This window comes from Aedes albopictus, chromosome 3 (genome assembly GCF_035046485.1).
Source record: "Aedes albopictus strain Foshan chromosome 3, AalbF5, whole genome shotgun sequence".
Lineage (NCBI taxonomy): Eukaryota > Metazoa > Arthropoda > Insecta > Diptera > Culicidae > Aedes > Aedes albopictus.
Window position 1 is genome coordinate 303,081,564 of NC_085138.1, and position 26,129 is coordinate 303,107,692.

The 26,129-nt window shown below is 38.0% G+C and overlaps 1 protein-coding gene across 1 annotated transcript in view; it reads right to left on the reverse strand.

Moving 5' to 3' along the window:
- Window positions 1-24,823, reverse strand: part of LOC109418565 (uncharacterized) — a 354,422-nt gene extending 329,599 nt beyond the window's left edge. Inside the window, exons 1-2 of the mRNA XM_019692773.3 lie at window positions 24,527-24,823; window positions 16,264-16,845 (exon numbers count right to left, since the gene is read on the reverse strand). Coding sequence (XP_019548318.2) covers window positions 16,264-16,372 — 109 coding nt within the window. The 5' untranslated portion in view covers window positions 16,373-16,845; window positions 24,527-24,823. The remainder of the gene's footprint in view (window positions 1-16,263; window positions 16,846-24,526) is intronic.
- Window positions 24,824-26,129: the final 1,306 nt, after the last annotated feature.

A 26,129-nucleotide genomic window follows, 5' to 3' on the forward strand; every position in this document is an offset into this window, starting at 1 on the left:
TAATGTGTAACAGTAAAAAGTAACACGCTGGCACTACTTATATTTATGGTGTTACTAAAAAGCTATTATCTCAAAAACACCAAAAAATACCTCTCCAAATTTTTGACAGTATGTTCACCTAGTATTGCTTCGTATTTGCTGAAAATTTGAAGTTGCGATTTTTTGCGCTTTGTGAGATATTAAGGCTTGAAATTCACATTATTTTTTCGAATTTGTATTTTAATTTAAAATTTTTAATGATAATATTGAATATATTTCCATAGAATGTGTTTGGTTTGACATATTTGCATTGGTAAAAAAATTAAACTCACATGGTTTCTAGTAAAAATGTCAAAATAAGCTTAAAAAACTGGTTTTTAATTGAATGTATTTTATTTTTAAAATAACTCGAAAACAGTAGACTGTGGAATTTTGACGTTTGAGAAAGAGTTGTTTATTTTGCCAAAATGAACAACTTTGCCGAAGACGCCAAGTCTCTAGAACGTAAAACAAAGAAGTTAGATGGTGGCGCCACCTATGCGGACGAGTTGCGAACTACTACGTTCTTATCAATAGATGCCCCTGCTGATGTCAAGCAACTTTGTCGAAGATACCATGTATCGGAAATGCTTCGTTTCGGAGTAATTAATTTTGTTCCACTAGATTGCGATTCTGGCCCTTAGTGGACTGGATTTCTCTGTGATAAAATCAAGAGAGGTACTTTGTACTATTCCGACGTTTCGACCTTTATGTTGTGACCTTCTTCAGGGATTGCATTGTCTCTACCGTCTGCTATCATGGATGATTTCTCCTGTCAAGGAAGGAGAGGCAGAATTTTCAAGCCTGTTGTTTTTTTTTTAATTTAACCATATTGAGAGGTTTTCTCTAGCTACAATATCACATACCACTGCATCGAACGCTTACATACACTATCTGGGTCCACCATTGCTACAAACTAGGAGTACCGTCAAGGCGCTATTCACCGTGGGGGCTCCATTCACCGTGTGCCTTCGAATATTTTTTCATTATTTCCATATTATGATTGAATGATATGACAATTTCCCTTCAATTTCACCAATACAATTTCCCTTCAATTTCACCAATACAATGTTGTATTGGTGTAATTGAAGGGAAATTGTCATATCATTTAATCATAATATGAAAATAATGAAAAAATATTCGAAGGCACACGGTGAATGGATCCCCCACGGTGAATGGCGCCTTGACGGTATTATAATCAAAGCAAAAAAAGTGCAATCTAATGTTTATTACAAATTTGTTCTTCATATTGATCTCCTATCTCGATCGTTCCTTCTATACCTGGATGTAGATACGGTAACTGCCGAAAAACACACAATACAGGATTCTTAACTAACCAGTCCTCACCAACAGCTGTCATTTTCTTGAATTGTTCTAATGATTTCTCCTATCCAAAGAAGCTCGATATTACGGTAACGAGAGTAATACAGTAATACAAATATTGTTCACCCCTCACATGTAAACAAGTTCTTTCTTAAATAATTATACACGCAAATATAATTTTACTCACGTAACGTCAGGTAGTTCGATATTAATCTTATCATAGTAATACATACATTCGTTTCATAATTCTACAATTTAACAATGAATGACTAAGCTAATTTAAGAATTCTTAGTTTTTTAACCATCCATCCTATATTTGAGCTTACAGTTTCCAATGTGACGTATACATTATGAACGAGCCAAGCAAAATTAAAAACGTTTCTTTGCATTATCGCTGCGTACTTTCATATTGGCGTGTTTTGAGCAGAGCGCATGGCAGTTCACACTAACGTACTAAAAGGGGGAGAGCAGTCGAGAATAAACTTCTATCCATAAGCTATAGGGGCAATTGATAAACATGTTGGTTAACCATTCATACCGGCTACATATCTTGTCTGACTCGCGCGAGAAAGAGAGTGAGAGAAAGTTATAGGAGCACACACATCATTCGCACTGGAAAATCTTTACTTCGTTTAATATTGTCATGATAACGGGGACAACTGTACAAAATGTATCAACGCGTAGGCCCCGAGCACACGGGATCTAACATATCACAACGAATGAACTAAAGAGCAAGCTTCTTTTTGACACTAATAAAAATTCGATCGAGTCAAATCAGATCATTAATTCAATAGCTGCTCCTTAGCTTTGATTCAAATTTATAAGAGCAATAATGGCATCAATATCAGGGAAATACAAACACAAAAATGGAAATAATGTCAAGCATGAACATAAGTAGTGTGAAACGAGCTCACCAATTAATATGGAAACGTCTTCTAACGTTTTTTTTTCTAACTGAGTAACTCCATAAAAAAACTTACGCGGATTGACCTCTAGGCACTAATCAACCCGAAGCTGAGAAACAGGCTCTGTCTCAGTTCAGAAGTTACGGCAAGAAAAAGATAAATAGTGTTTAACAGCCAATATTATTCACGTGCCCTGAATAATACCAAGACATGGCATCAACATGGAATATCACTCAAAATATTGGAATTTAAGCTATTTATATTAACGCGAACATATCGTTGAAATACAATTCGTAAACGTCAATTAGGGAATCGCGCTACTTGGGCGGTGGCTTCTATATTCGTCTGTTTTCCACTATAACTCAGTCAATCTTGAACCAATTGACACAATTCTTGGAATGCGGTGAGATAGGTATAGTATCTACCCGTGTACAAAATTTCAAGTCAATCGGTTCAAAATTGACCGAGTTACAGTGGAAAACAGACGAAAATAACAGACGAAGAAAACCACCGCCCAAGTAGCGCGATACCCTATGTTCTTGAATTGGGCATTTTATGGCATTTTCATCTGTACAAATCCTTTCGCGGCTGAATTCGCCTTGGGCGAAATCCAACTCATAAAAGGAATGAAAGTAATAGCAATGTACGGCTCCATCCATCTATGCCAACAAATCAAAAACCATTAATAAATTATAAGCGACGCCAAACTAACTAATTTCTCTCCCCCTAGTTTCAAGCCTTCGTTTTTTTAATATTCGAGGTTTGCATTTTTTTTATCTTTAAAGGGGTTGCAGAAAAGTACACGGGATCATTGCATTGATCGGCATGATGTCTGTGGATGAACATTTCTGAAAGGCGTTAGACTTCAATTCGCAACTTTTCCACAGGCGAAGCTACAAAATTCAACTTTTTGAAGTAACAATTTTCCAATATTATTAACAACGCCAGGTTTTATTATTCAGAACGATCTTGAGTGATAAGGTCATATTTCATTTTCATTTCGTAGTTGTGTTCTTTTATTTAAGATTATTTTCGCATTTCAAAACAGTCAAAATCGTAACTTAACTCTGTCACGGTTTAACACGTCGCATTACAGGAACACACTATTTGTTCAGGGCATAGTGTTTTGGAATCAACTTCCTCCTAATGTTAAAAATGGGACTAATGTAAAAGGGTTTTCGACAGGAGTGTGTCGCCTTGTTTAACAGACAGCATCAGCAATAAGTTAGGTTAGTTTGTAAACCGTTGATCAATTTAGCGTCAGTTTCGGATTTACTTTGTTATTTTGATTCCATGAATTTAACGTTTGTAGCATTTAAAGAGGATATTCCTTACGCTACTTCATTATATGAGAAATAAATAAATAAATATAGTTTATTTGGAATTTACGAATATATTTGGTGTGCTGATGCTAATCACTAGAATGTGGAAGAGTGGTAGGCTATAGCCTACCTTTATATAACGTTATTAAAATACTTTGAAGTTCATTCGATACAGTTGGTATTTGAACAATTTGATTAGCAGCTCGTAATTACTTGCCACATCAAAAGGCAAGGAAAGGCAGAAAATGAATTAATGAGATATAGTTGCTTGTGGGTAGTAGATTTCTTCAGTGTGCTATTGTTGATGATCTTCTGTTTTTTAGCGAGAACAGCCTGCGAGGGCCCATATAGCCGAGGCGGTAAACGCACGGGTATTCAGCATGACCATGCTGAGGGTGACGAATTCGATTCCCGGTCAGTCCAGGATCTTTTCGTAAAGGAAATTTCCTTGACTTCCTTGGGCATAGAGTATCTTCGTGCCTGCCACACGATATACACATGCAAAATGGTCATTGGCAGAGGAAGCTCTCAGTTAAAAACTGTGGAAGTGCTCATAGAACACTAAGCTGAGAAGCAGGCTTTGTCCCAGTGAGGACGTTACGCCAAAAAGAGGAGAGAGAGCCTGCGTCTGAGACGTCAGGTTGCAGATTAATGTGGGAAGGAGGTAAGGGGCTGCTCATAAACCACGTAGGCCGAAATTTGGCCATCTCAGACCCCCCCTCTCCCCTCGTAGACTTTTGTCCATACAAAAATTTTGAAATTTGTATGGAGCGTAGACTTTGGCCAGATCCCCCCCTCCCCCCAAAAAGTCTACGTGGTTAATGAACGGCTCCTAACCACTTGCCTACCCAACGAACATTTTTGTTACATAAGAAACATATCACATTTTAGCAAAGTTTAGCTTGAGAAACTGTTGATTAGCTACTTCTGTTTCTTGGATACTGTGTATTGAGCTGTAGCCACGAAGATTTATTGAAAATCTTTGTAGATGGTTTTCTTCGATATCGGTAAACTTAATGAATGAAAATTGGTAGTTATCGGTAGACTTGAAAATTAGCTTGAAATGATATTTTCAACGGAGTCAGACATTTCGAGTTGACTATTTGAGAACATAGATATTAGACAGGGTCAACAAAGTCGATTTTTTGGAACAAAGCTTTTTCGATTCCTTTTAGCGACCAATACAACTCTGCAAAATTTGGGAGCGATTGGGTGCTTGGGGATTCTGGGGTAATACGCACCACTTAAGGAAGATGCGTCCAAATGCATATAAAAAGGCAGTAATTTATTGGTTTAATGCATGCATTCAATGCACATACTTTCATTCAAAGAGAAACCAAACAAAATTTCAGCCTTTATACAGTTCAGCTCTTGAAAATAACGTTTTTTGTAAAGACTAACATTACGGCTTCGTATGTTTATGCGGGGCAGTATGCACCTTTGCTCGGGGTAAAATGCACTACAACAATGGGGCAGGATGCACTCAAACAAAGGGGCAAGACGCACCACAACATTGAGGCAAGATGCACCGTCGAGTTTAGAAATCTTTTTACTTCTTAGACAAAATGTATGTTTTATAAGGTTTTAAGACAAACAATAGCTCAATTTTGTTTGCGATTACTTACAGAGCACTCATTGATATGATTACAGCTTGTTTTCTATAGGTGTGTTTTGCCCCAACGAATGGAGTGCATATTGCCCCAATCAATAGCAAAAAATAAAATAGTTTAAAACATATAATTTACGTAGATTACTGTTTAAGTTATTTTTCCTATGCTTAGCATTGCCCTCAATGAACTGAATAAACACAACAGCATTAGATGTTTGGTCGATTTTCATCATCAAATCATTCGACAAACGATCGGGAAAATTACATCAGAATCGTGCTTTTCAATTTTATTCATTTTTCTTACTAATTACGTAACGCAGATATGTAAAATTTTCCAGATGCTCATTTATTAAGACGTTCTATTAGACTGATAAGGTTTCAAAGCTCTAAAACCGATAATCCCTGAAAAACAAAGGGGGTGCGTTTTGCCTCGACAGTGCGTATTACCCCAGATGCCCCTTCCCCGTATTCCGCATTGCAATTGATTGCTTTTTTGCATTTCTCTCATAAATGAATTTTTTTTGTCTAAAACTGTCTAACTAACAACGTTGAAGTATTGCCTAAGATATGCCGAAAACCACAAAGTGATTCTACACTTGTTTAAAAAGTTATAACGTACAAATTGCCCAGTGGTGCTTAATATTTAACATGTAAAGGAATCAATAATAAAATCAATAATAATCAAAAATCAATAATAAAATCTCAATTTTTGGCCTCAGATACCAAGCGAGTAACTTTTCCCACAAGCGCGCTTAAGCGTCAGATCATTTTGCGGTTTACGGCAGAGTTTTTCGTCATATCCTAGGATATACTTCAACGTCATTAGTTACATGGTATTAGAAAAAAAATTCAACTTATGAATAGAATGCAAAAAAGTTCGTTTTCCCATACTAACTTCCATGCAAATTTCAATCGCAATGCGGAATACGGGGGACGCAACCAATCGCTTCCAAATTTTGCACAGTTGTTATGGACGCTAATATTGGTTGAAAAAGCTTTGTTCCGAGTTGATGCGATCAAATTTAAATTTTCTCCATACAACGTTGACCACTCTAATAGATACCCATAGAGCATAAACTTCAAGTAGTGAATTTAAAATCATGGGAAATATTGAACTAACATAACATAATAGGAAGCATTGAAATAATGCAGCTTATCATCTCTACCGTCTTCTTTCCAGAGATTCATCCATGGTTAGCTCCAGACATTCTTTCAAGTATTTCTGCTGAGATTTCTGAGGTAAGATTCCTTCAGGTATTCCTCCAACGATTTCTGCAGAGATTTTATCCGGGCATTCCTCACGGCATATTTCATGGAATGCTTCTTGATATTTCTCAAAGGAAACCCCTTTTTTGATTCTTTTGGGAATTTTTGTCAAGATAACTCCAGGAATGTTTGTGAAGATTTCTGCAAAAAATCTACTTGTAAACCACAAGCATTAATAGTCATGATGACTGCAGGAATTCTTCTAGGAATCCCTGCTGGGATTTCTTTAAGGTTTTCTCCAGTAATTCATTTTAGGACTTCTCCAAAAATTCTTTCAGGGATTCGTTTAGAGATTTATATAGCGTTTTCCTTAGAAATGTGTTTAAAATTCCATCCAAAGATTCCTCCAGAGATTGCTTCAAGCATTTTTCCGAGAATTACTTCGAGAATTTCTCCTAATATGCTTTCAGCTATTCCTACAGGGATTGCTCTAGGAATTTCTTTTGGAATTTTCCTTCTAGAATTCTGCCAGAAATTGCCCTCCTTAAATTTCTGCTGTATTTTTTTACTCCTGATTTCTTCAAGGATTCTTCCAAGAATTTCTCCAGGGGTATTGCATTCCTTTAAGAATTCCTTATGACATTCTTCCTGAAATTCATCTTGGAATTCATCTAGTTATATCTGCCACAGAGAACTGTGTATCTGCTGAGATTCCTCACGCAGTTTCTGCTCCTGAGATGCATGCAGGTTTTTTTAAGAGAATATCACTGTTCACACATAATCACTGTTTGTTACATAAATATCTGGGAGGCATCTCAGGAGCAGAAATTGCTTGATGTAATTAACTTAATATAAAAACGTTTTGATTTATTCTTATTTTATTACTGAATTTTTAAAGAATTTTTTGGAGTAGTGTGAAGTGAAGTACACGAACAAATTTCACTCTTTCAAATATTCTCGGAATATCTGTGAACAACTGTCAAGTGAGTGCGTACTGGATGAATTTTTGAGGGTATGCTTTAGAAATCCTTCTAGTAGTTCACCAATAGTTTTTAGCAGTCTAAGATTTTTCTTACTAAATTCTCGTAAGGTTAATCAAATATGCAAATTTGTCCAGGGAATCGATTTAAAATTTATTGTAAGAACTCATAAAGCAATTACTAGATAAAATTTCTCAAGGAAATAAGGGTGTTTCTCGAACGATTTCGTCAAGTACTTAACCCTCAAGAGGTCCGTTTGGGACCCTGGGGTCCATTGGACCCCAACATATATTCTCGCGTATCTCGTGATCCTTACTTTTTGAAAGGGTGATGTTTTCAGCAAAGATGTTAGGAAAGTCAAGGCCTATCTAGTGATGAACAATTTAGTTCGGGAAGTTTCCGCTAGGTGGTGCTAGTGAGCATTGAAAAATGCCCCCGATCTACAGGATATAACGTACCTAAACAAGCGGACAAGGACAAGACGTACCGAAACAATAGGGTAAATCGCACTGCTGTAGACGAGTAGACATATATGTCCAGCGGGTCGAAAAAGGTCATTCAAATATTACGTAACGCAAAGGAGTGGGAGGTGGTCTAGCGCTGTGTTACGTTTCATTCAAAATATTCCATACAAAAGTTGTTGCACGGAGAAGGGAGGAGCCCTTAAGTTGTCAAATTTTGCGTTTCGTAATATTTGAATAAACCCAAGAGGAATCAGAGACAAACAGACGTAACACTATTGAAATTTAAATCTCATATATCTCAGGATCCTGATTACTTATATAGTTGATGTCTTCGGCAAAGTTGTTTGGTTGGCCAAGAACTTATAGATTATGGACCGTTTGATTCGATATTCGACCACTAGGCAGTGCTAGATAGCATGCAAATTTTTTATCTCATAATATCTCAGGATCCTGATTTCTTAGAAAAATGGTATCTTAGTTGTTGGGTAGGTCAAAAATGTTCAGTTGATGAGCCATTTGATACGAACTCTATTTTCTATTGGGAGACGCTGGTGCGGGATGCTTATTATTTATAGAGATGGTGTCTACAGCTGTTATTTGGCAGGACATGGACCTACCGAATATAGACACTATAGAATCTACAGACTTGGGGAGAAATATTTGAATTACGCAATTTTAGAGTGTTTTATAATGAATTTAGTGTGTACTAATAGAAAATGACGTCACACAACCCACAGTCGTTATCGTTCCGTAAATCTCGTTTGGCTAAACGAATTGACAGATCGCATGGTTAGGGGCCATCCATAAATGGCGTAGTATTTTTTTTTACGATTTTTGACACCCCCCTTCTCCCCCTATTTCCCATACCTAATACATGGCTCGAAGCATACTCAGAGACTCTCCCCACAACCCTAAAATGCCACTTCATCTATGGACGTTACAGTTACAGTTGTCTGCACCTTGGAAAGCATATGGAATCTATAGTGTCTATATTACAGATTATGGGATACATACAATTATACTTTGATCATAATCTACACAATTTTCCACAGCACAGAGATCAGACATCCAAGCTCAGTTTCAAAACTGTGTAAGGAATTAAACGTTCATTTGAAATGGCAACACAAGTGGCAACATCGTGGTGGCGCTGCTATCCCAATGTTCCCACGCTGTTGTCGGTGGTGAATATAAAACTTATGTAGATATGCGTACTCACCACTAATTGTAGCAACTTGCCGCATAGGTGACGCTAGTGTTGTCAACGCTAAAAAAATGTATCCTTGCACAGCTTTCGAGACAATTTTCTATAGGCTTGGATGTCTGTTCTCTGTGATATAAAATATATTTTCATGAAAAATCAAATAAAATGGAATGTAAATTTCAACGTTTCCTTCCCGTAACCGGGAGGAACCCCTGGAGAGAAATTCCTGGAGGAATCCCGTGAGGAGTTCCTGGAGGAATCCTGGAAGAAATTCCTAGGGGAATCTCGAAAGCAACTCCTAGAGGAATCCCGGGAGAAATTTCTGGAGAATCCCAGGAGAAATTCCTGAAAGAATCCTGAGAGGAATTCCTGGAGGAATGCCAGGAAGAATTCGTTGAGAAATACCGGTAAGAATTTCTGGAGAAATCCCAGGAGGAATTCCTGAAGAAATCCCAGGAGGAATTTCAAGTGGATTTCCTAGAAAAACTCATGCAGGAAACCCGGGAGGAAATTCTGGAGAAACCCGGGAGCAATTCGGAGACAAATTCCTGAACAAATTCTGGGAGGAATTCGTGAAGGAATCTCGGAAAGCATTTGTGGAAGAATCCTTTTACGAATTTCTAGTTGAATCCCTAGTGGAATTCCTGATGTAGTTTTGGGAGTCATTTCCGGAGGGCTTTCAAGTGGATTTCCCAGATGAAATCGTAGAGGAACCTCGGGAAGAATTACTGAAAGAATCCCTGTATAAATTTCTGGAAGAATCCTGGTAGGAGTTCCTTCAGAAATTTTGGGAGGAATTCCTGGAGGTATCCTTGTGAGTCAATGAATTAACTACATCGGCTGTTTTCCTACTCTCCGCATCGACCAATGTGGCGCTAGCTTCTATGCGCGAAAAATCGCTAAAAGTAAATCGAAAAAATATTGTATGGCGAATAGCATCTAAAGGCAAATTTATCGAAGTGGAATACATTATTCTAAAAAATAGTTGGTAGTGGTTGTGCACAATGGTGACTACTATAAAGCCTACCAAATATTTTTTCAGTAAAAGCTTTCTATTTCAAGTAATTCAAGTTTAGATGCTTTTCACCATACAAAATAAAACGGGTTTACTCCTGCTGATCAACTGTGGCTGCGCGCAAAGCGGGTAGTCCATTGTGAACAGAATGTAATTATATTGTGTTATTCTCAAGATATTCACTTCAAAAGAAGCGTACTTATTTGAGGACGCTTGCCACTCGGTAATCTAGGATGCTGGGCATATACGAACTAATTAGCGCCATTTTGCAGAAAAACTTTAAAATAATTTTCATTACCAAATAATCCTTGATGTATTGAACACTTTTGCCGAAGACACAAACTTTCTATACATTCCGAATCTCAAGATATTCAAGCTAAATTTAACTTTCAATCCATCATTTGAATAAACAATAGCACCACCTACTGGGCTAATTCGAATTCAATTTGTTCGTCACAAGATTGCCCTTGGTCTATTGAACAATTTTGTCGAAGACAGCATTATTCTAGGGAGTGACGATCAAACGATATAATCATTCGTGTCGTGGGGTCCAATGGACCCCAGGGGACCAAAATCGCCCGGTTCAACTTTGACATAAAAAATAATCTTTAGTACGCCATGAAATATTTGTTATTTTTGCACAAATAACTCATCGTGGTGTAGTTTGAAGGTACTGTGAAAACGGGACCGATGTGTCAATCCAAACTTTTTTGCGACCACTTCAAAGTGGCTCTGGGGTCCAATGGACCCCAGGTATCCATTAGAGGGTTAATAAGTACAAACGATTCAGTCAAGAAATTACTAAGAAATATCATTGAGAACTAAATGAACTTCAATAGAGCTAATTTGAGGCTGGTTGAGGAATGACGTCAGAAGCTTCTTTTTACATTTACTGCTGTTACTATCTTTATCTCCAGAAGTTCCTCCTAATTTAAAAATATCTTTGTACTATGTACTAGTTTGTAAGAAAATTTATCAAAACTCGAGGAAAAACATATTTTTTTTTCGAAATGCAATGCCTTTTGCCAAGTTGTTTTGAACTCTGGTGTTCTACAGAACATTCCTCAAATGCTGCTTTTTCACAGTGAGTACCAAGGTGAGTACTACCAGCATTTTGATGAGAATTCCACCGTCGAAAAAAATCAGTGCAATGATGTTCAATTAGTGCGAAAACGAACACAAATAAACAAACAAAGTTACCCATAACACGAGGCCGAGATTGAACATGACAACGAACAGACGAGACAATGAAAGCGGCGTCTTGTGGTGTCATCCACTGTAGCTGGATTTCAGTTCAAGTGAACTTCAACTTGATGAACTTGAATATGAATATTTGAATTTGAAATTGACTTATTATGGTTTTAGGCATGCAAATCCCGATATGTTTGTTTCTATATCCCTTTCGTGACGAACCAGCACAATTGTGCTGTTGAGCAGTAACAGGTTTGCATATTTTTTTCATCTGTTCAGCCTTTGTTTTTTGATGTAAACTGTTTCCATAATTCAGCCATCACTTGTACTTGTATGTGTGTAAATAAACTTTTGTTTATGTTACCTGTGGGATTTACCACAACAAGGTAAACAAAAAGTGGACAAAAACCGTAAAACATGAAAAAGTTTTATCTATCGCATATTTTTATTTCCGATTTATAAAGGCAGTCAAAGCTAGAAATCGAAAGATAAAGAGTAGTTCTTTCAAATGAGGAAAAATAATTGTTGGTTTGTTGGGAACTCTAAGAGTTCTGGAGATCCAAAGTTGAGCAATTTGGATGGAGATTTCACTTTTTTGCGCTCCGTCACGAAAGGGATATAAGGAATGCATGCAAAAAGTGCGAAGTGGAATCCAAATTAACAAATGTATCGATAACTGCTACACTGAACGAAAACCCCCGCCGTACGGAGAATGATTTGTCATTCAATGCGATACAGATCCGCAGAAACCGAATTATGAATGAATTTGCAGTAGAATGATTTCATTGCCTTCTACTAAATAAAAATCATCCTGTTATGAAATTAAAACTGACACAAATAATGAATGATTTTTTGCTTGAGGTTTGTTGTGAATGATTATCATCACTCAACCATCGGAAAGCATTTACCTCTGTGCCTCGTACAGAAAATCATTCAATTACCAAACAAAAATCCCCGCAGTCCAACGAATGAATCCTTATTCAACCCTGTACTCAATCGCTGATCCCTATAATTGAATGACAATTACCATCGAATGATTTTCAAAACAATTATGACAGATTTTTGTTTATCTATGGAATGATAATAGTTTTAAAACAAGCTGCATATATTTCGTGTTATCTCCATTACGAAAATCATTCTATTTTTGTTCCACTTTTCATTTTGCTGTTTTCGCGTTATTTTTACCCATCTCTGTTAAAAAAAAAATGGTGGCGATTGAAGTGTTTTTATATACTTTGTAGTCTCGCGATAGGGAAAATATCGAGTGTTCTACAATTCAAATAGTCCAAAGCCACCAAAAGTAGTCTATTATTTATTTTTAACTAAAAATTTGGAAGAGGGAAAAACCCCTTTGAGCGATTTCCATTTGAAATACAAACCAAAAGTAGTCTCTTGATAAATATTCTAACACGTTTTGGTAAGTTCCTCTGGATTTTTTTAATGTATAATATTGATAGTTGTTCCTTTATGTTTTCAGAGAGCCTCCCTTGCAAACCGTTTTAAGTGGCACCGTTTTGTAGAAGGAGGAAATGGCGTGGAAATGGCAGCGATAATTCCATAAGTAAACTATTGTAGTGAGAGTGCCGTGTTTGAAATGTCGGATTATATTTATGTTAGGGGAATTAATAAAAAGTTTATTTCTGAAAAAAAAAAATAATTGTTGTGTACAATTTTTGAGATTTCTTATAAATTCTCGCAAAATCTAATATCACAACCGTTCCAACTAGTTTGAGTGAAAATTGTATGTATCAAGTTAGTTGGAATGGTTGTGAAGTCAATATACACCCATACCAACAATATTAAATTTCGAAATTATTTTCATCCATAATGCATCCGCTGTGTTGAACGTGTTTTGAATAACAATCATCCATACCAAGATTTGTTTTGATCTTGAATTGTATGACCATAATACCAATCTTTGAATGATTGTCTTATCTTCTATTTTGTTTCTGTCAAATCGCCAATTGAATGAGAGCCGTCTTCAAATCATCTTATATTAGGCATGGGGCTCGGATGAGGCAATTTTCATTCAATTTTCGGCGGGGATTTTTGTTCAGTGTATAGGGTTCCTACACGAAAAGAAATTTAATTATTATCTTCATAAGGATTGATTATTATTTTTTACTAGCTGTCCCGGCAAACTTTGTCTTGCCAAGCTGTGGTGGTTTGACAACTGTTGAGGTCATAACGTCACCGCACTCTAGATTGGTTTCATTTCAATCGTGTTGAATCCCTTCCCAGCTCACAAAAATCTGCAATTTATCAATTTTCTTACTTTTCTAGCTGATTTTTGTAACTTTTTTGTGCATGTAAACACAGCCAACACAAATACGAACTGAACCGTGCAAGAGTCAAGCTGATCGGTTCACCCGTTCGTGAGTTTTGTTGCCTCAAAGGGATTTCTAACTCATTTTTATATATATAGATTAGATACACCGTAATTGCTTTTATAACACAAACTATTTTTATTCATATATGTACCTAATAAGAGCCATAACTTTTTCTTATATCATGTATAAGTTTTGTGTTATGGCTACAAAGTATTAGTTTAAACTAATATATTAAATAAGATCTTGCTTTGAAAATTTGTTCCACTACAAACCAGCGCCGCTGTCGTTTATTCAACGGACGGAGGAAGCCATTGTGACCGAGGGATGGTTTCAACATCACAAGAAAGTGTTCTTCCTCGCATAAAGTACAGGAAAGTGCTTCAAGATTATAGTACGTAATAAATATCTAAATTATATTCATCTGTCTGCTGCAGCTAACAAAAACAATCTTTTCCACAGAGTATCCTTGCAAAGAGCCACAATCTTGGAACACGGTCTCAAGAAATCCCCCGGATTCTCAGCCCCGGTGCTCTATCCTGAGCATTTATTCAAGTTCCCCGATTTAAGCAAAAGTGCCCGATACCGAGGTCAAGCAGCAGCATCAGATGAAGAAGTCATCGCCATCGTCGTCGCTTCCCCAGGAGGAAAAAACCTTCCGCCGAACGTTAACGGACGCCCGAGGAAAACGCAGACCGCGCATCTCTCCAAGGAAGTGCCCTGCTGCGGCGGTATAGAACCCGACTACAAAGTGTTGACTAGTTGAGCGGTTTTTCTATATTCAAGGCCGACAGAACCGAATGTACTTTTGAATGAAACAATAAAGGAATTATGTCTGAGTCAAAATCTTAACTCTATTTCTATTTAAAAAATGAAAAAAAATATTAGGATTATAATCAAAATACATTGTAATAAGCTTCATTAGGTTCGACGCATACATACTATAACACTTATAATAATTGTTATTACAAATAGTGAATGACATTCATTAGAAAAACATTATACATTTTATTAAGTGTGCGTTATGCTCTATATAACACTCTCAAATGAGTTTGATAAGGAAAACGAAATGGCAGAAATGTATAACATTTTCTTATACATTCAATATGGAAATTTCTTTTCGTGTATCATTGGCACACGCTGTAATAAATAATAAAAGTAGTTTTATCCCCGTTTCTATATTTTTCTGTGAAGTATAAAAACTAATCAATCATTTGACATATAGATGACATTCGTCGTTAGGCCCAAATGTAAAATCAGTGTCGTAATTTTACATGTGGTTTGTCAATTCAAGATGATCATTTAAACAATCTCCTCTAATTCTGTTATCTATCTGATGATACTAGCAGTCTAAGCTGAAGTGAAGAGATCAATCCTTCTGTGATCGAATCTATCACGTGATCTTATGATAAAAAGCAATGGTTTTATATCTTCATAGGTGGTATCCGCTGTCTCTCGCATTCCGTCGTGGAAATCGTCAACCACCACTGGGATGCTGGGAAGTAAATTTCCAAACCTCTTCATGGAAGAGAGACCACAGTGATCGTCTGAGCAGAGCCGAATTTAATTTTAATCACGTTACGTGAGTACTGCAGTTTTTTGCATTCACGTATAGGCAGCGTTGTCCATGTGCTGGCAGTTTCAAATTAAGTCGGGCTAGGATGTATGGAATGAGAATATTGTTACATCCTTAGTTGTCCCAGTAAGACGTCTTTTTTTCAAGATATGCGTTAAACCATTTTACCAAACCCCATAATAAAACAACATGAAACGAGCTCACTAATTCTTGCATCCTTTCGTTGCTCCATTGAAAAACGCCGGATATAACATTGGCTGACTTTCACAACGAACCGACGAATATATGTGCAGAAGTATAATTCTTCGCACTGGTTTGCTGTCGATCCCACTGCCCAACATCAAAATGCACGCAAACCGGAGGGCCATTGTGGAATGTGACAAAATGATACATATAACGATAAACTTGATTGATCGTTTCATCTTGTGACGGTGAAAAATTTTCTTACCGTCATGTGACCACCACGACCAGTAACAGTGTTGATTTTTATACTCTATGTGGACGATATGCTGGTGATCATCCCACGATCCAGAAGGAATACAGGAGAACAGTCTGTGTGTGGTGTACCTGGAAAGATGTTTTGCCCTAACCGAATTGAGCGCATGGCGGGAAGACATTCTTTGAGCCATCAGGAGACCAACATCAAGTTAGTGAGTCGATTCGGTTTGGAAGACGCAATGCCATAAAAAAGTTCAGATACCTATGCTGATACAATTTGAGAAGACTATCAAAGTTGTTCTTCTTTTTATTGACGTAATGTCCCCACTGGTAAAAAGCTTGCACGTTGTATGAGAGCTTCCACAGACATTTACTGTAAGCTTCCGCTGCCAATAATGACCGTTTCTAAACTTATCGACATCCTGAGTAATCGGATTAATATATTTTGATCACGGAATATGAGTCTCAACCAAAACTGGATTTTAAATTTATTAAACAATCAACAACCTCTCTTGAAGGTTTGAACAATTTCATACTCGAAAGAAAGAAAATATGTATTTCAGCTTGAAATGTTCAGAACAGTACAATGCAGATGATGAACGCAATATGTTTTTGAAATTTATTCTAACATTTCGTTATGTCACTTCAATTATGCACTACATTGCACTACTATTTGCCTATCACATACCTTCTTCGATATCGCCTTCCAGTAATTCCGCAAGCTCATCCTTCTGGACAGTTCCATCAGCTGCGTTCGGATTGTAACTTGGAATCTCCTGGCTTGTGTTGCAACCCATACTGAATACGTGTTTAATCACCGCCACAACTGTGCTGTTTCCATTCAAAACTACTTCCACTGTAACTCTTTATCCAAAGGATCATCACATCATGTTTGAAGAATTACAATCGATGACCGCAAACCATTCGAAGTCATCAGTTTCCGTTTCCCATCTTTCCATCACAACCACATGGCATTGGATCGCGTTTCTCGGTCGGTCGGCCTTTCCTTCGTAACAACCATCAATCATGCATCGGCTGTTGTAGTCCTAGGACTTACATTCTTATTTTCCCGCGGAGAAAGTCCTGACGACACACAGACGGAAAGGAAACCCCGATTTCGACCAAACAATTTCACTTCTCGCACTGACCTTCCCGAATCGAATCTTTTCGCGGTTTGAATGACGTGTGAAATATATGTTAGTAGCACCACACTCAGAAGTCAGAGTCCAATCGAACAGATCCACATCAAATAACTCACGCCGGATGGTGACTGGAAAAGAAAATCGATACCGATTGCAACGAACTTTTTGTCGATGTCATTTCACTCAAGGCAATCTACCCAACCAACCAACGGCGGCGGCGGCGTGTAGTGTAAAAAGTTGAGTTAACCATTAATTATGCAACGATAAATTAACGGTAGATTTTTTTTTGCTCGGTAACCTTTGAAGGCATGCTTCAAGGGAGTACATACTTTGTACTTAGAACACAAAGTGGATTCACTTGTTTTCACTCGAGTGAAAAACGCGCGTAATTCCTACTACACTCGCAGCCCAGCACCTCAACCAACTGTAGCCCAAACACCAGCAATGTTTATGGTAGAGGTCTACCACGAGTACCGTAAAGTGTCGTAATTCAGCGCATTGTCTATTCTAAAATGAACTATTATGATGTATAAGAACTCACCATTTACAGTTATTACTATACTTGTGGTCCGTAGGATTATATATTGTTCTGTTAGTTTTCATCCAAGGAAGGTTTATGAGGCAAAACGCATGGCAAAATTGAGTTTTTTTAATTGTACCATTCGGTGAGTCATTCGGTGGAATTCGATAAGTGACCGAATCTGTCTTGAGATTGAGGGGCAAAGTTTTCAACTATATCCCAATAGCAGCATATATGCACCAACAAACGATAAGCTAGATGATTTGAAGGATGAATTCTTTGAGAGCCTTGATAAGAACTACACTGTATGGCAAGTGCCTAAAACAAGATCTCATGCAAAAAGCAGCAAGAAATGCGAGCACAAAGAGAGCTAAAGCGAAGAAAAGCATGGATTGGAACGATATGCGGAGGTTCAATGTAACTGGCAATCGTTCGTGGCACAAGACTGCGCCATTGCACGCCATTGCACTTTTGTTTACGTTGCCTGTGTGATTTGCCACCACAGGGTAAACAAAAAGTGGACAAAAACCGTAAAACATGAAAAAGTTTTGTCTGTCGCAAAATTTTTATTAACGATTTGTCTATGTAGTCAAAGCTAGAAATCGAAGGATAAAGAGTAGTTTTTTCAAATGAGGTAAAATAATTGTTGATTTGTTGGGAATTCTTAGAGTTCTGGAGAGCCAAAGTTGAGCTATTTGTATGGAGATGTCAATTTTTTGCGCTCCGTCACGAAAGGGATAAGTTAAACAAAAAGTAAACAATCACCCTAGAAGTTGAAAAAGTTTTATCTGTCGTATTTTCATAAATATTTGTTTAATCCAGGTATGCAGAGATAAAAATCGATAGAAAAAGAGTAGTTCTGCAAAACGGCGAGGAAAAAGTAGTACTGTTTTCAAAAGCACAAGATTTTTGGGTGGTCAAAATGATACCAGCACAATCGTGCTGGTTCGTCCCCAAGGCGGTCGAAGTTCCATCGGAAATAGGCAATTTTTGTTAGGAGTTTTGTGGTATAAGATTGATTTTAATGATTAAATCACTACAAAGTGTTAGTTTGTAAGAATTTAGACGTATAATTTCAACTCAAGGAACACGATATCAGCTCGTACAAGCATTTCGAAGAACATTGTATACTTGGGTGATTAATATTACTCCATATTATAGAAATCATGAATTAGATTTCAACAAGAATTTCCTGTTCTTTTTCACTTCTTCTTATTCACTTCTATGATTTGAAGACGCTGTCTAGCTGACCTCGTGTTCCTTGAGTTAAAATTTTACGTATAAATTTCGACAAACTAACACTTTGTAGTGATTTAATAATTACAATCAATTTTCTATACCATAAAACGCCTAAAAGTAGGCAATTTCGAGCAGTTTCTTATAGAACAGCGACCGCCTTGAGGACCCCTAAAAAGAGCATACCCAGACAACCAGTAATCGTATAAGATGTTGCATAAGATGATAAAGTGGAGGCCATATGCGTGCATGCCTCCATTTAGGCACATGTAAAATGTACGCATATCGCCTCCACTTTATCATCTTATGCAACATCTTATACGATCACTGGTTGACTGGGTAGGTGAATGTAGTAGCCAAAGTAAACAAAGTATTATTCCAGAGAGTGTTTAGTTTATAAGTGAAAAATTGAGATAATCAGTATTTTATGGTCCGTCCCGAAAGGGATATCGTGCCCTCTGCGATCCACGCCTTCTTGTATGAACCGGACGATTAGCAATCACCAACTTTGCAGGGTTTTTGTCTGGCATTCTTGCCACATGCCCCGCCCACCGTATCCACTTATCCGCGAGCGGTAATGGCGGTGGCGGGCATATCCAACCGGTTCGGATTTTGACGTTTCTTGGGGGAAAGTCAAAACAATTTCATTCTCTTCCTCACCCCTTCACCCACCGTTTGGTGGCGCCAACCGATTCCGATCCCCAAGAAACGTCAAAATTTGAATCGGTTATTTGTGCCCGCCACCGCCATTATCGCTCGCGGATAAGTGGATTCGTCCAGCTTTAGCCACTTTTAGGATATTGGGATACTGTAGTATGCCGCCTTGAAGTCTATGAACAGGTGGTGCGTAGGGACGTGATATTCACGGCATTTCTGGTGGATTTGCCATACGGTGAAGATTTGGTCCGTTGTCGACCGGCTGCCGATGAAAACGGATTGGTAAAGGGTGAGTCGATAATTATTGTGCCATTTTCAAACTAACGTAATTTTTTTCCTACTTCACCAAAATCAACTAAATTTTGCACAGTTTCTCCTTATAGTCTATTGTTAACATATAATGAATTGAGCAGTTATCAGTGAGATTCCGGTCGATATAGAATAAATTTAGTTAACAGTTCTAAAACAGATGTTGTACAATCACATGCTAAAATCAAAAATCATGGTATCGCGCCTTGGAACAATTAATGATTATACATTATCGGATCATCTTAATGTTCGTCAATAGGTTTCAGGAACGGTTGTCAGTGAAACATAAGTTTAAAGCTGGGTGAAAACCAGGCACGAAGCGCATGAACAAACCATAGAGCTTTAATTATTTGTTTCAAGTGGAGCCTGAACATGTCCACATGGAGGGCGTTAATCGAAAATGTCTTGAATTTTACTAAAACGCATATTAAATTTGAACCTATACCAAAAAGTTGAAGTACATACATATACTAAACTACTGCAAAAATTTGGTTTCATTTCATTAACTGTAGAAAATTTCCGAATCAGTTGAAGGTAGGGTGGCACAATAAATAACGACTCACCCTTTACTTCCCACGAACTCATTTACTTTACGTGATAGACGACGGAAGATGATCTGGGATAGAACTTTGTGGCATTCAAAATGGTGATCACTCGAAAGGGGCTGTCCATTAATTACGTAAGGGAATTTTAGCGATTTTCTGACACCCCCTCCCCCCCTTGTAAGATTTTTGTATGAAATCCCAAAATTTTTTGTATGACGCGTAAGATTTCTCAAACCCCCCCTCCCCCCATAAACCCTTATGTAATTAATGAACAGCCCCAAAGTTTTCACACATTAACTTGTCGTTTTTCTTGTGGATGGGACAGATTATCCCTTCCTTCCACTCCTCCGGTAGCTGTTCGGTTTCACAGATCATGTATACTAACCCGTGCAGGCAGGTGGCCAACTTTTCTTGATAAATTATGCTGCTCATCCTTCCTTACCTTACAAGCTACCTTGTTGTTTTTGAGTTGTTGGATGGCATCCTTAACTTCTTTCAGCGTGGGAGTTTGTTATCCATTTCTCCCGTTGCCTTAATGCTTACATTCTTTTCGCCAATCAGATGCTCTTTGAAGTACTGCTTTCACTTTTCCAGGAGGATTCCATCCTTATCCCTGCGGATTTCGGTTTGCGACACGAAGCCTTAGCGTGATGCGCTGAAATTCTGGTGCACGCAAAAAAATGCGTTCCGATATTCGTGCACGCTCAGTCACGGCAACATGAACAAACGGGAACTGTGCATAGCAACCATAACAACAATAAGAAATGTACACCGTGAACTAGATTTCATGTTTTCTAGAACGCCCATATTGACAGCTGGAACTAGTTCCAGTTCACGGTGTATATTTGCTTGTTCTCATATTTGCGTTTGTTTGTTCACGTTTATCAGAACGGTTTTCTGAGCGTGTGGACCTTACGTGTATTTCCGCTTCCTCCAGGCGGCGCTTTTTTCTCCCAGAAGAAGCGTGTCGGCTGTCTCCGCTTCTGTTTGTATCCCTCCACATTCTGTCGAGTTCTATACTGCAGCATTACAGCCTACGCTGTGTATTTCTGGTTCTCGTCGAACCAATCGTACCGTTCACTCCGTTCAACGTGAACGATAGATGACAGTGCTCACGGCTGCCTTGGTAATGGCTGCTTTGAGTGTTCTCCAGCAGTCCTCCAGAGCCCGGGTAGACGAGAACATCTAAATTATATCTCAAATCGAACACTTTTTGCTGTCATAGCTCGATGTGGTTTTGATGAGTTATTCAAAAATCTAATGAATATCGCACGAATAACTCAAAGTGATATGGTATCAGTTTTTGTTCTTGTCGAAATAGCTGAAAATTTCTACATAAGAACAAGTTTAGCTCTTCTGAACGAAATGGAACACATACACCCATAGAAATGGCACAATGTTAGTGAAATACCATGTGACCTTTTCTGAGATGTGGAAACGAAGAACCGCATAGAGCTTGCTGACGTTTATTCACCTCTCTCTTTCAAGCATGCAGGCGGGATAGGATTTGTTTTCATCGGCAAACCTTTCCTGATGACAACAAATCCTATTCCGCCTTCATGTTTGAAAGAGATAGGTGAATAAACGTCAGCAAGCTCTATGCTCTTATTCCCATGTTATTTACAACAGTGAGCCACAGTTGCGTGGTAAGTATCGCCGCCTGTGAATCCTAAGGTTGTAGGTGCGATGCTGGATGCTGACATTTTTTTATTTTATTTTTTCTAGAAAAAAAGTGACAAATCTTGTCTGCTATTATTTTGATCTTGTAATATCTTTGATTAGTTCACCATATTAGATTTTGCTATTATTTCAGTTCTTTTACCTCTTATATCAATCAAACCAATATCAGTTTTTGCTCTTCAGTAATTCAATCAATCATAACTAAATATGCTAATCATCAGATTTTTCCACCTACTCGGGTTGGAACGATGTTTTCAACATAAGGAAATTCCTTGCCATACTTCTTAAAAGGTTGTAAACGATTTAAAATGAAATATGATGTTCGACCGGCCAGCAATCTTCTTCTTATTTTTTATGGCTCTACGTTCGCATTGGAATTTGGCCTGCCTCTCTTCAACTTAGTGTTCTAAGAGCACTTCCACAGCTATTAATTGAAGGGCTTTCTTTGCCTGCCATTGCACGAATATGAATTAGTACATTGTATGGCAAGTACAATGATGCCCAGCGAGTCGAGAAAATTTTCCCGACCGGAACGGGAATCCAACCCGCCATCTCCGGATTGGCGATCCAGTCTTAACCACTAGGCTGATTGGAGACCTAATTGGCCCAATCTTGGAAACCTCCAATTCCAGTGTTGTTGTCCAAGGTTTCATGAAACTAGATAACTGTATCATAAATTTTGAAGGTAGCAAAAAGATGATACTTAAAAGCGGTTTGACGATTTCCGCTTTTTCATGGATCAGATACAGTGCCGGATTTAGGAGGGGGCACACATTTTAGGGGCCCCCACAAAATTCAACTTCACGAAAAAGAATGTAAAGCAAGAAAAAAAAAGTAGTGCAAGAAATATCTCTTGATATGATTTTTGTCATGAGAACTTCGAATTACTGTCTACTGGCAAGATGTATGTGATATGTTGTGATTCTTTTGAGTAAGACTGCAAATATTTGTCCATCTATTTATAAAATATAAATTTTGCCTCCAAAATATATTAACATTTATTTTTGTTGTATATTTGCTTAAGAAAAATCACCGGATATCCTGAAAAAAAATTTCAACTAAATACTAGAGGAATTCCAAACCTCTTTAAATTACAGTTACAGAGTAATAAAGTTCCTGCTAAATTTGTTTTTTTTTCTGTCTACTGTTTTTAAAAACATTTTGAAGAATATTCTACAAAGTTCTTGAAAGAATCAAAGGATTTTTTTTTTCGAAATTAGAATTGTTTTTGGAACTCTTGTGTATGATTTTACTTAGACAGCTTACGACTTACTTAAATCGGAGAACACCAAATCTGTTGAATCACTTTTTAGAGGAAATCTAGCATAAATTTAAGGCAGAATATTGTGAAGAGTTTCAGTCCAAACGTTTTGAGTAGAGAGATTTGCTCACTGAAATGAGGATGAATCCATGGCGAACTCCAAACGAAATGGATTGAGAAAATTTCAGTAGAAATTTGTAGAGAAAATGGTTAAAAACTTGTATAGGTTACCAGCTTAAAATTTTTAATAAATTTAATAGAAAATTTTATTGAAAATGGAGTGAAAAATTCCTTCAGGAACTTTATAAACTTCTTCCAAAATTCCTTTAGCATTTTCAATAAGAATATTCTCTGTGATACCAGAGTAATGTGGAAAATTCTTTTGAAAGGACGCCAAAGCCTAACAGTCGCGTTAGAACAAGTTTTTATTAAGTGTTCCTTATTTATGGTGATCGACCAGCAAGTTCTCCAGAGATAGCAGCAGAAATCCAATATAAATTTTCTTTAGATTTCACAAAATCGACACCATTGATAACGCTACAAATTTGACAATAAATTTCTTGAACATTTCAGCTATAAATTCTTATAGTTTCTCTATGAACGCTGGCTAGAATTTCGACTAAACCAGGGATCCAATGCGACGAATGTACTCTTGAAAAGAATTGTTTACTTTACATGATTATCATTACTTTCACGCTAGAATTTTAGGTCTGTTATAAATAATTCATCGAAAGTTGACATTTTTCCTAGTTCTGCTTATTGTCATAGATTCACAATCTTCCACAACTACATTAACTAACATATTTGCAAGAAAGATTAATATTTTAAAGTTTTTTTTTCCATGTTATATGGGCAAAATTTATCTTCTTTATACAGGGCCCCCACAACGCTGTGGCCCCGGGCCCCCACATTTGTAAATCCGGCCCTGATCAGATAGATATGGTTTCCCAAACTGTGGGTCGCGACCCCCCAGGGGGGTCGCCAGCCTTCATCCAGGGGGTCACGAGGGACAGTTGAATAATTTACTGTAACAGACAACAATTTAGAAATTCCCTATGGTAGGTCGCCGAAAGCACGTTTACTGGCTAAAGGGGGTCGCGCACCCAAAAAGTTTGGGAATCTAGATAGAATATATCAAATGTATATTGCAATGAATCCTATTTGAAAAATAAAACATTTTCTTGCCAAATCCCCGAGATTCCTTAACTTTCCAGGACGCGCGCCATCAAACAACCGAAACTGCACCGCGCTCGCGCTGTACACAAAAAGCGAGGTTTTTTGGTAGTGTTGTACTTTTTACAACAGCGCACGCGTTAAAATTGTTATAAAAAAAACCTTTATCAAAATACAATCAACGGACGAAATCCTGACGATCACATGGTTAGTGCCCGATTTCCCGTATTGCATCTCAAATACCAGAAAAAGTATAACACAATATAATGGAGACGCATGGTTATTCATCTAGGCCTCAAACGATGAAAATTATTGGAATTTTCCACTGCGCTAAATTACGACTCTCTACGGTACACCCACACCATTTCACCGAGAAATTATTTCACAGCGCGAAAAAAAAAATCGCTGCACATTTGCTTATTGATTACCCGTCGTCGCCTCCGTCACTATATTGTCTTGCCTTCACAAAGGACGCTCGCCGGAATTGCAGCAACAGCAACGTTGGTGATTAGGATGCTTCCCTTGTCTAAGTAGTCCCGTTAACGACGATGACGACGACCGTACAGCACAGCTTTCACACGCGATCCAACTTGCATCGTGTAACGATAACGACTTCCACCGAAGAAACAACCAGAAGTAATCAACGGACCAAGCACACGCGCCCAACCGAACGAACTTTCAACCCATCTGGATCTAAGCCCCCACTTGGAACGCGACGCGACCAACCGCAGTGAGTTCTTTGTTGCAACTCCGACAGCTGCTGGTTGGTGGGCCGTTGTTTACCCAGGAGTAAACTGTAGGCATGGTGATCCTGCTGAATCGGAATTATCGGTCCCCTCCCCCAGCACCCTCCAAGCGCCAAGCTTCAAATTGATAGGACAAAGGGCAAACCAGTCTGCGCCCCTTGCCCGTGGGGCTTTTATTTGAGTAAAGCCTTCACACCAGAGCACCAGGCGGCTGTGGGGCCACACCCTCCAACCCCACACCATGCCGCGCCAGGTCGTTAGTCACAAACGATCATCACCAGTGTATGTAATACAATTTGTGGAAACGGTTCGGCGGCATTCCACGGCATTTCGAGGTCGCTTTTGGGTTGACCTCATTAGACGCGGACCTGAAGAGACATGATAAGGTTACGCCCAGCTTGGGTACAGGGTTCAACGGATGAGCTTCCGGGGTTTGCTCACCATTGTTAGGGGTGCGGTAGAAGATAACAACTATTTATGTTTAAGCCTGGTGTAGTTCATTCATAAATGATTATGGTGGTGACGGACGTTATGCTGAACTTGCTGGCATTGGAGGAAAACATTATGGTGAACCGTTTGGGGAGCACTACGCTCCATAGAATTTTTCGTTTTTGTATGGACATAAGCCTACGAGGATAGTCAAAATTTTGTCTACGTGGTTTATGAACAGCCCCTTGGTTATAATAGATGTTTTATGATCGAATAAATTCAGTAATATTTGATTATGAATTTGCAAGCGTTCACTTTTCCTGTCACACACCATACCCATGTAATTACAAATGTCAAGCTGTAACGCATTATATTACACATTATTTTATATGTGTAATGAAATCTGATTAGAAGTGAATAGTTGTCCCAATCGAATGGGAACTTAGCTAAAAAAATCTCTCAGTTGATAATTGTAAAACTGCTTGTATAACAGTAGGTAGAGATACCTTACTAAAAAAAAGCATGTCGTTTTCCAGTATGTAGACACAATCACAGAAAAAAAAGGAAGCCATGCCAATAAAACTTTATGTTCGTCATAAAAGTAAAACTATGACATCAGAGTGGAATGACTCCTCCTTGAATTCCGAGAAGAGATAGAGGTGATTAGGCCTAGAATGCGCAATGAATTCTCATGACCAGTGTTTGTTGACAAGTCAATTAGCACGATATTCGAAATTGCGTGATACGGGGAGATAGAGGACTACGAATCAATAATAAATCATACACCTTGTCACTCCCAAATTCGGTGCTTGTGAATAAATAATTCAACCGTTTCCATGTTGAAAAGATTTAATCA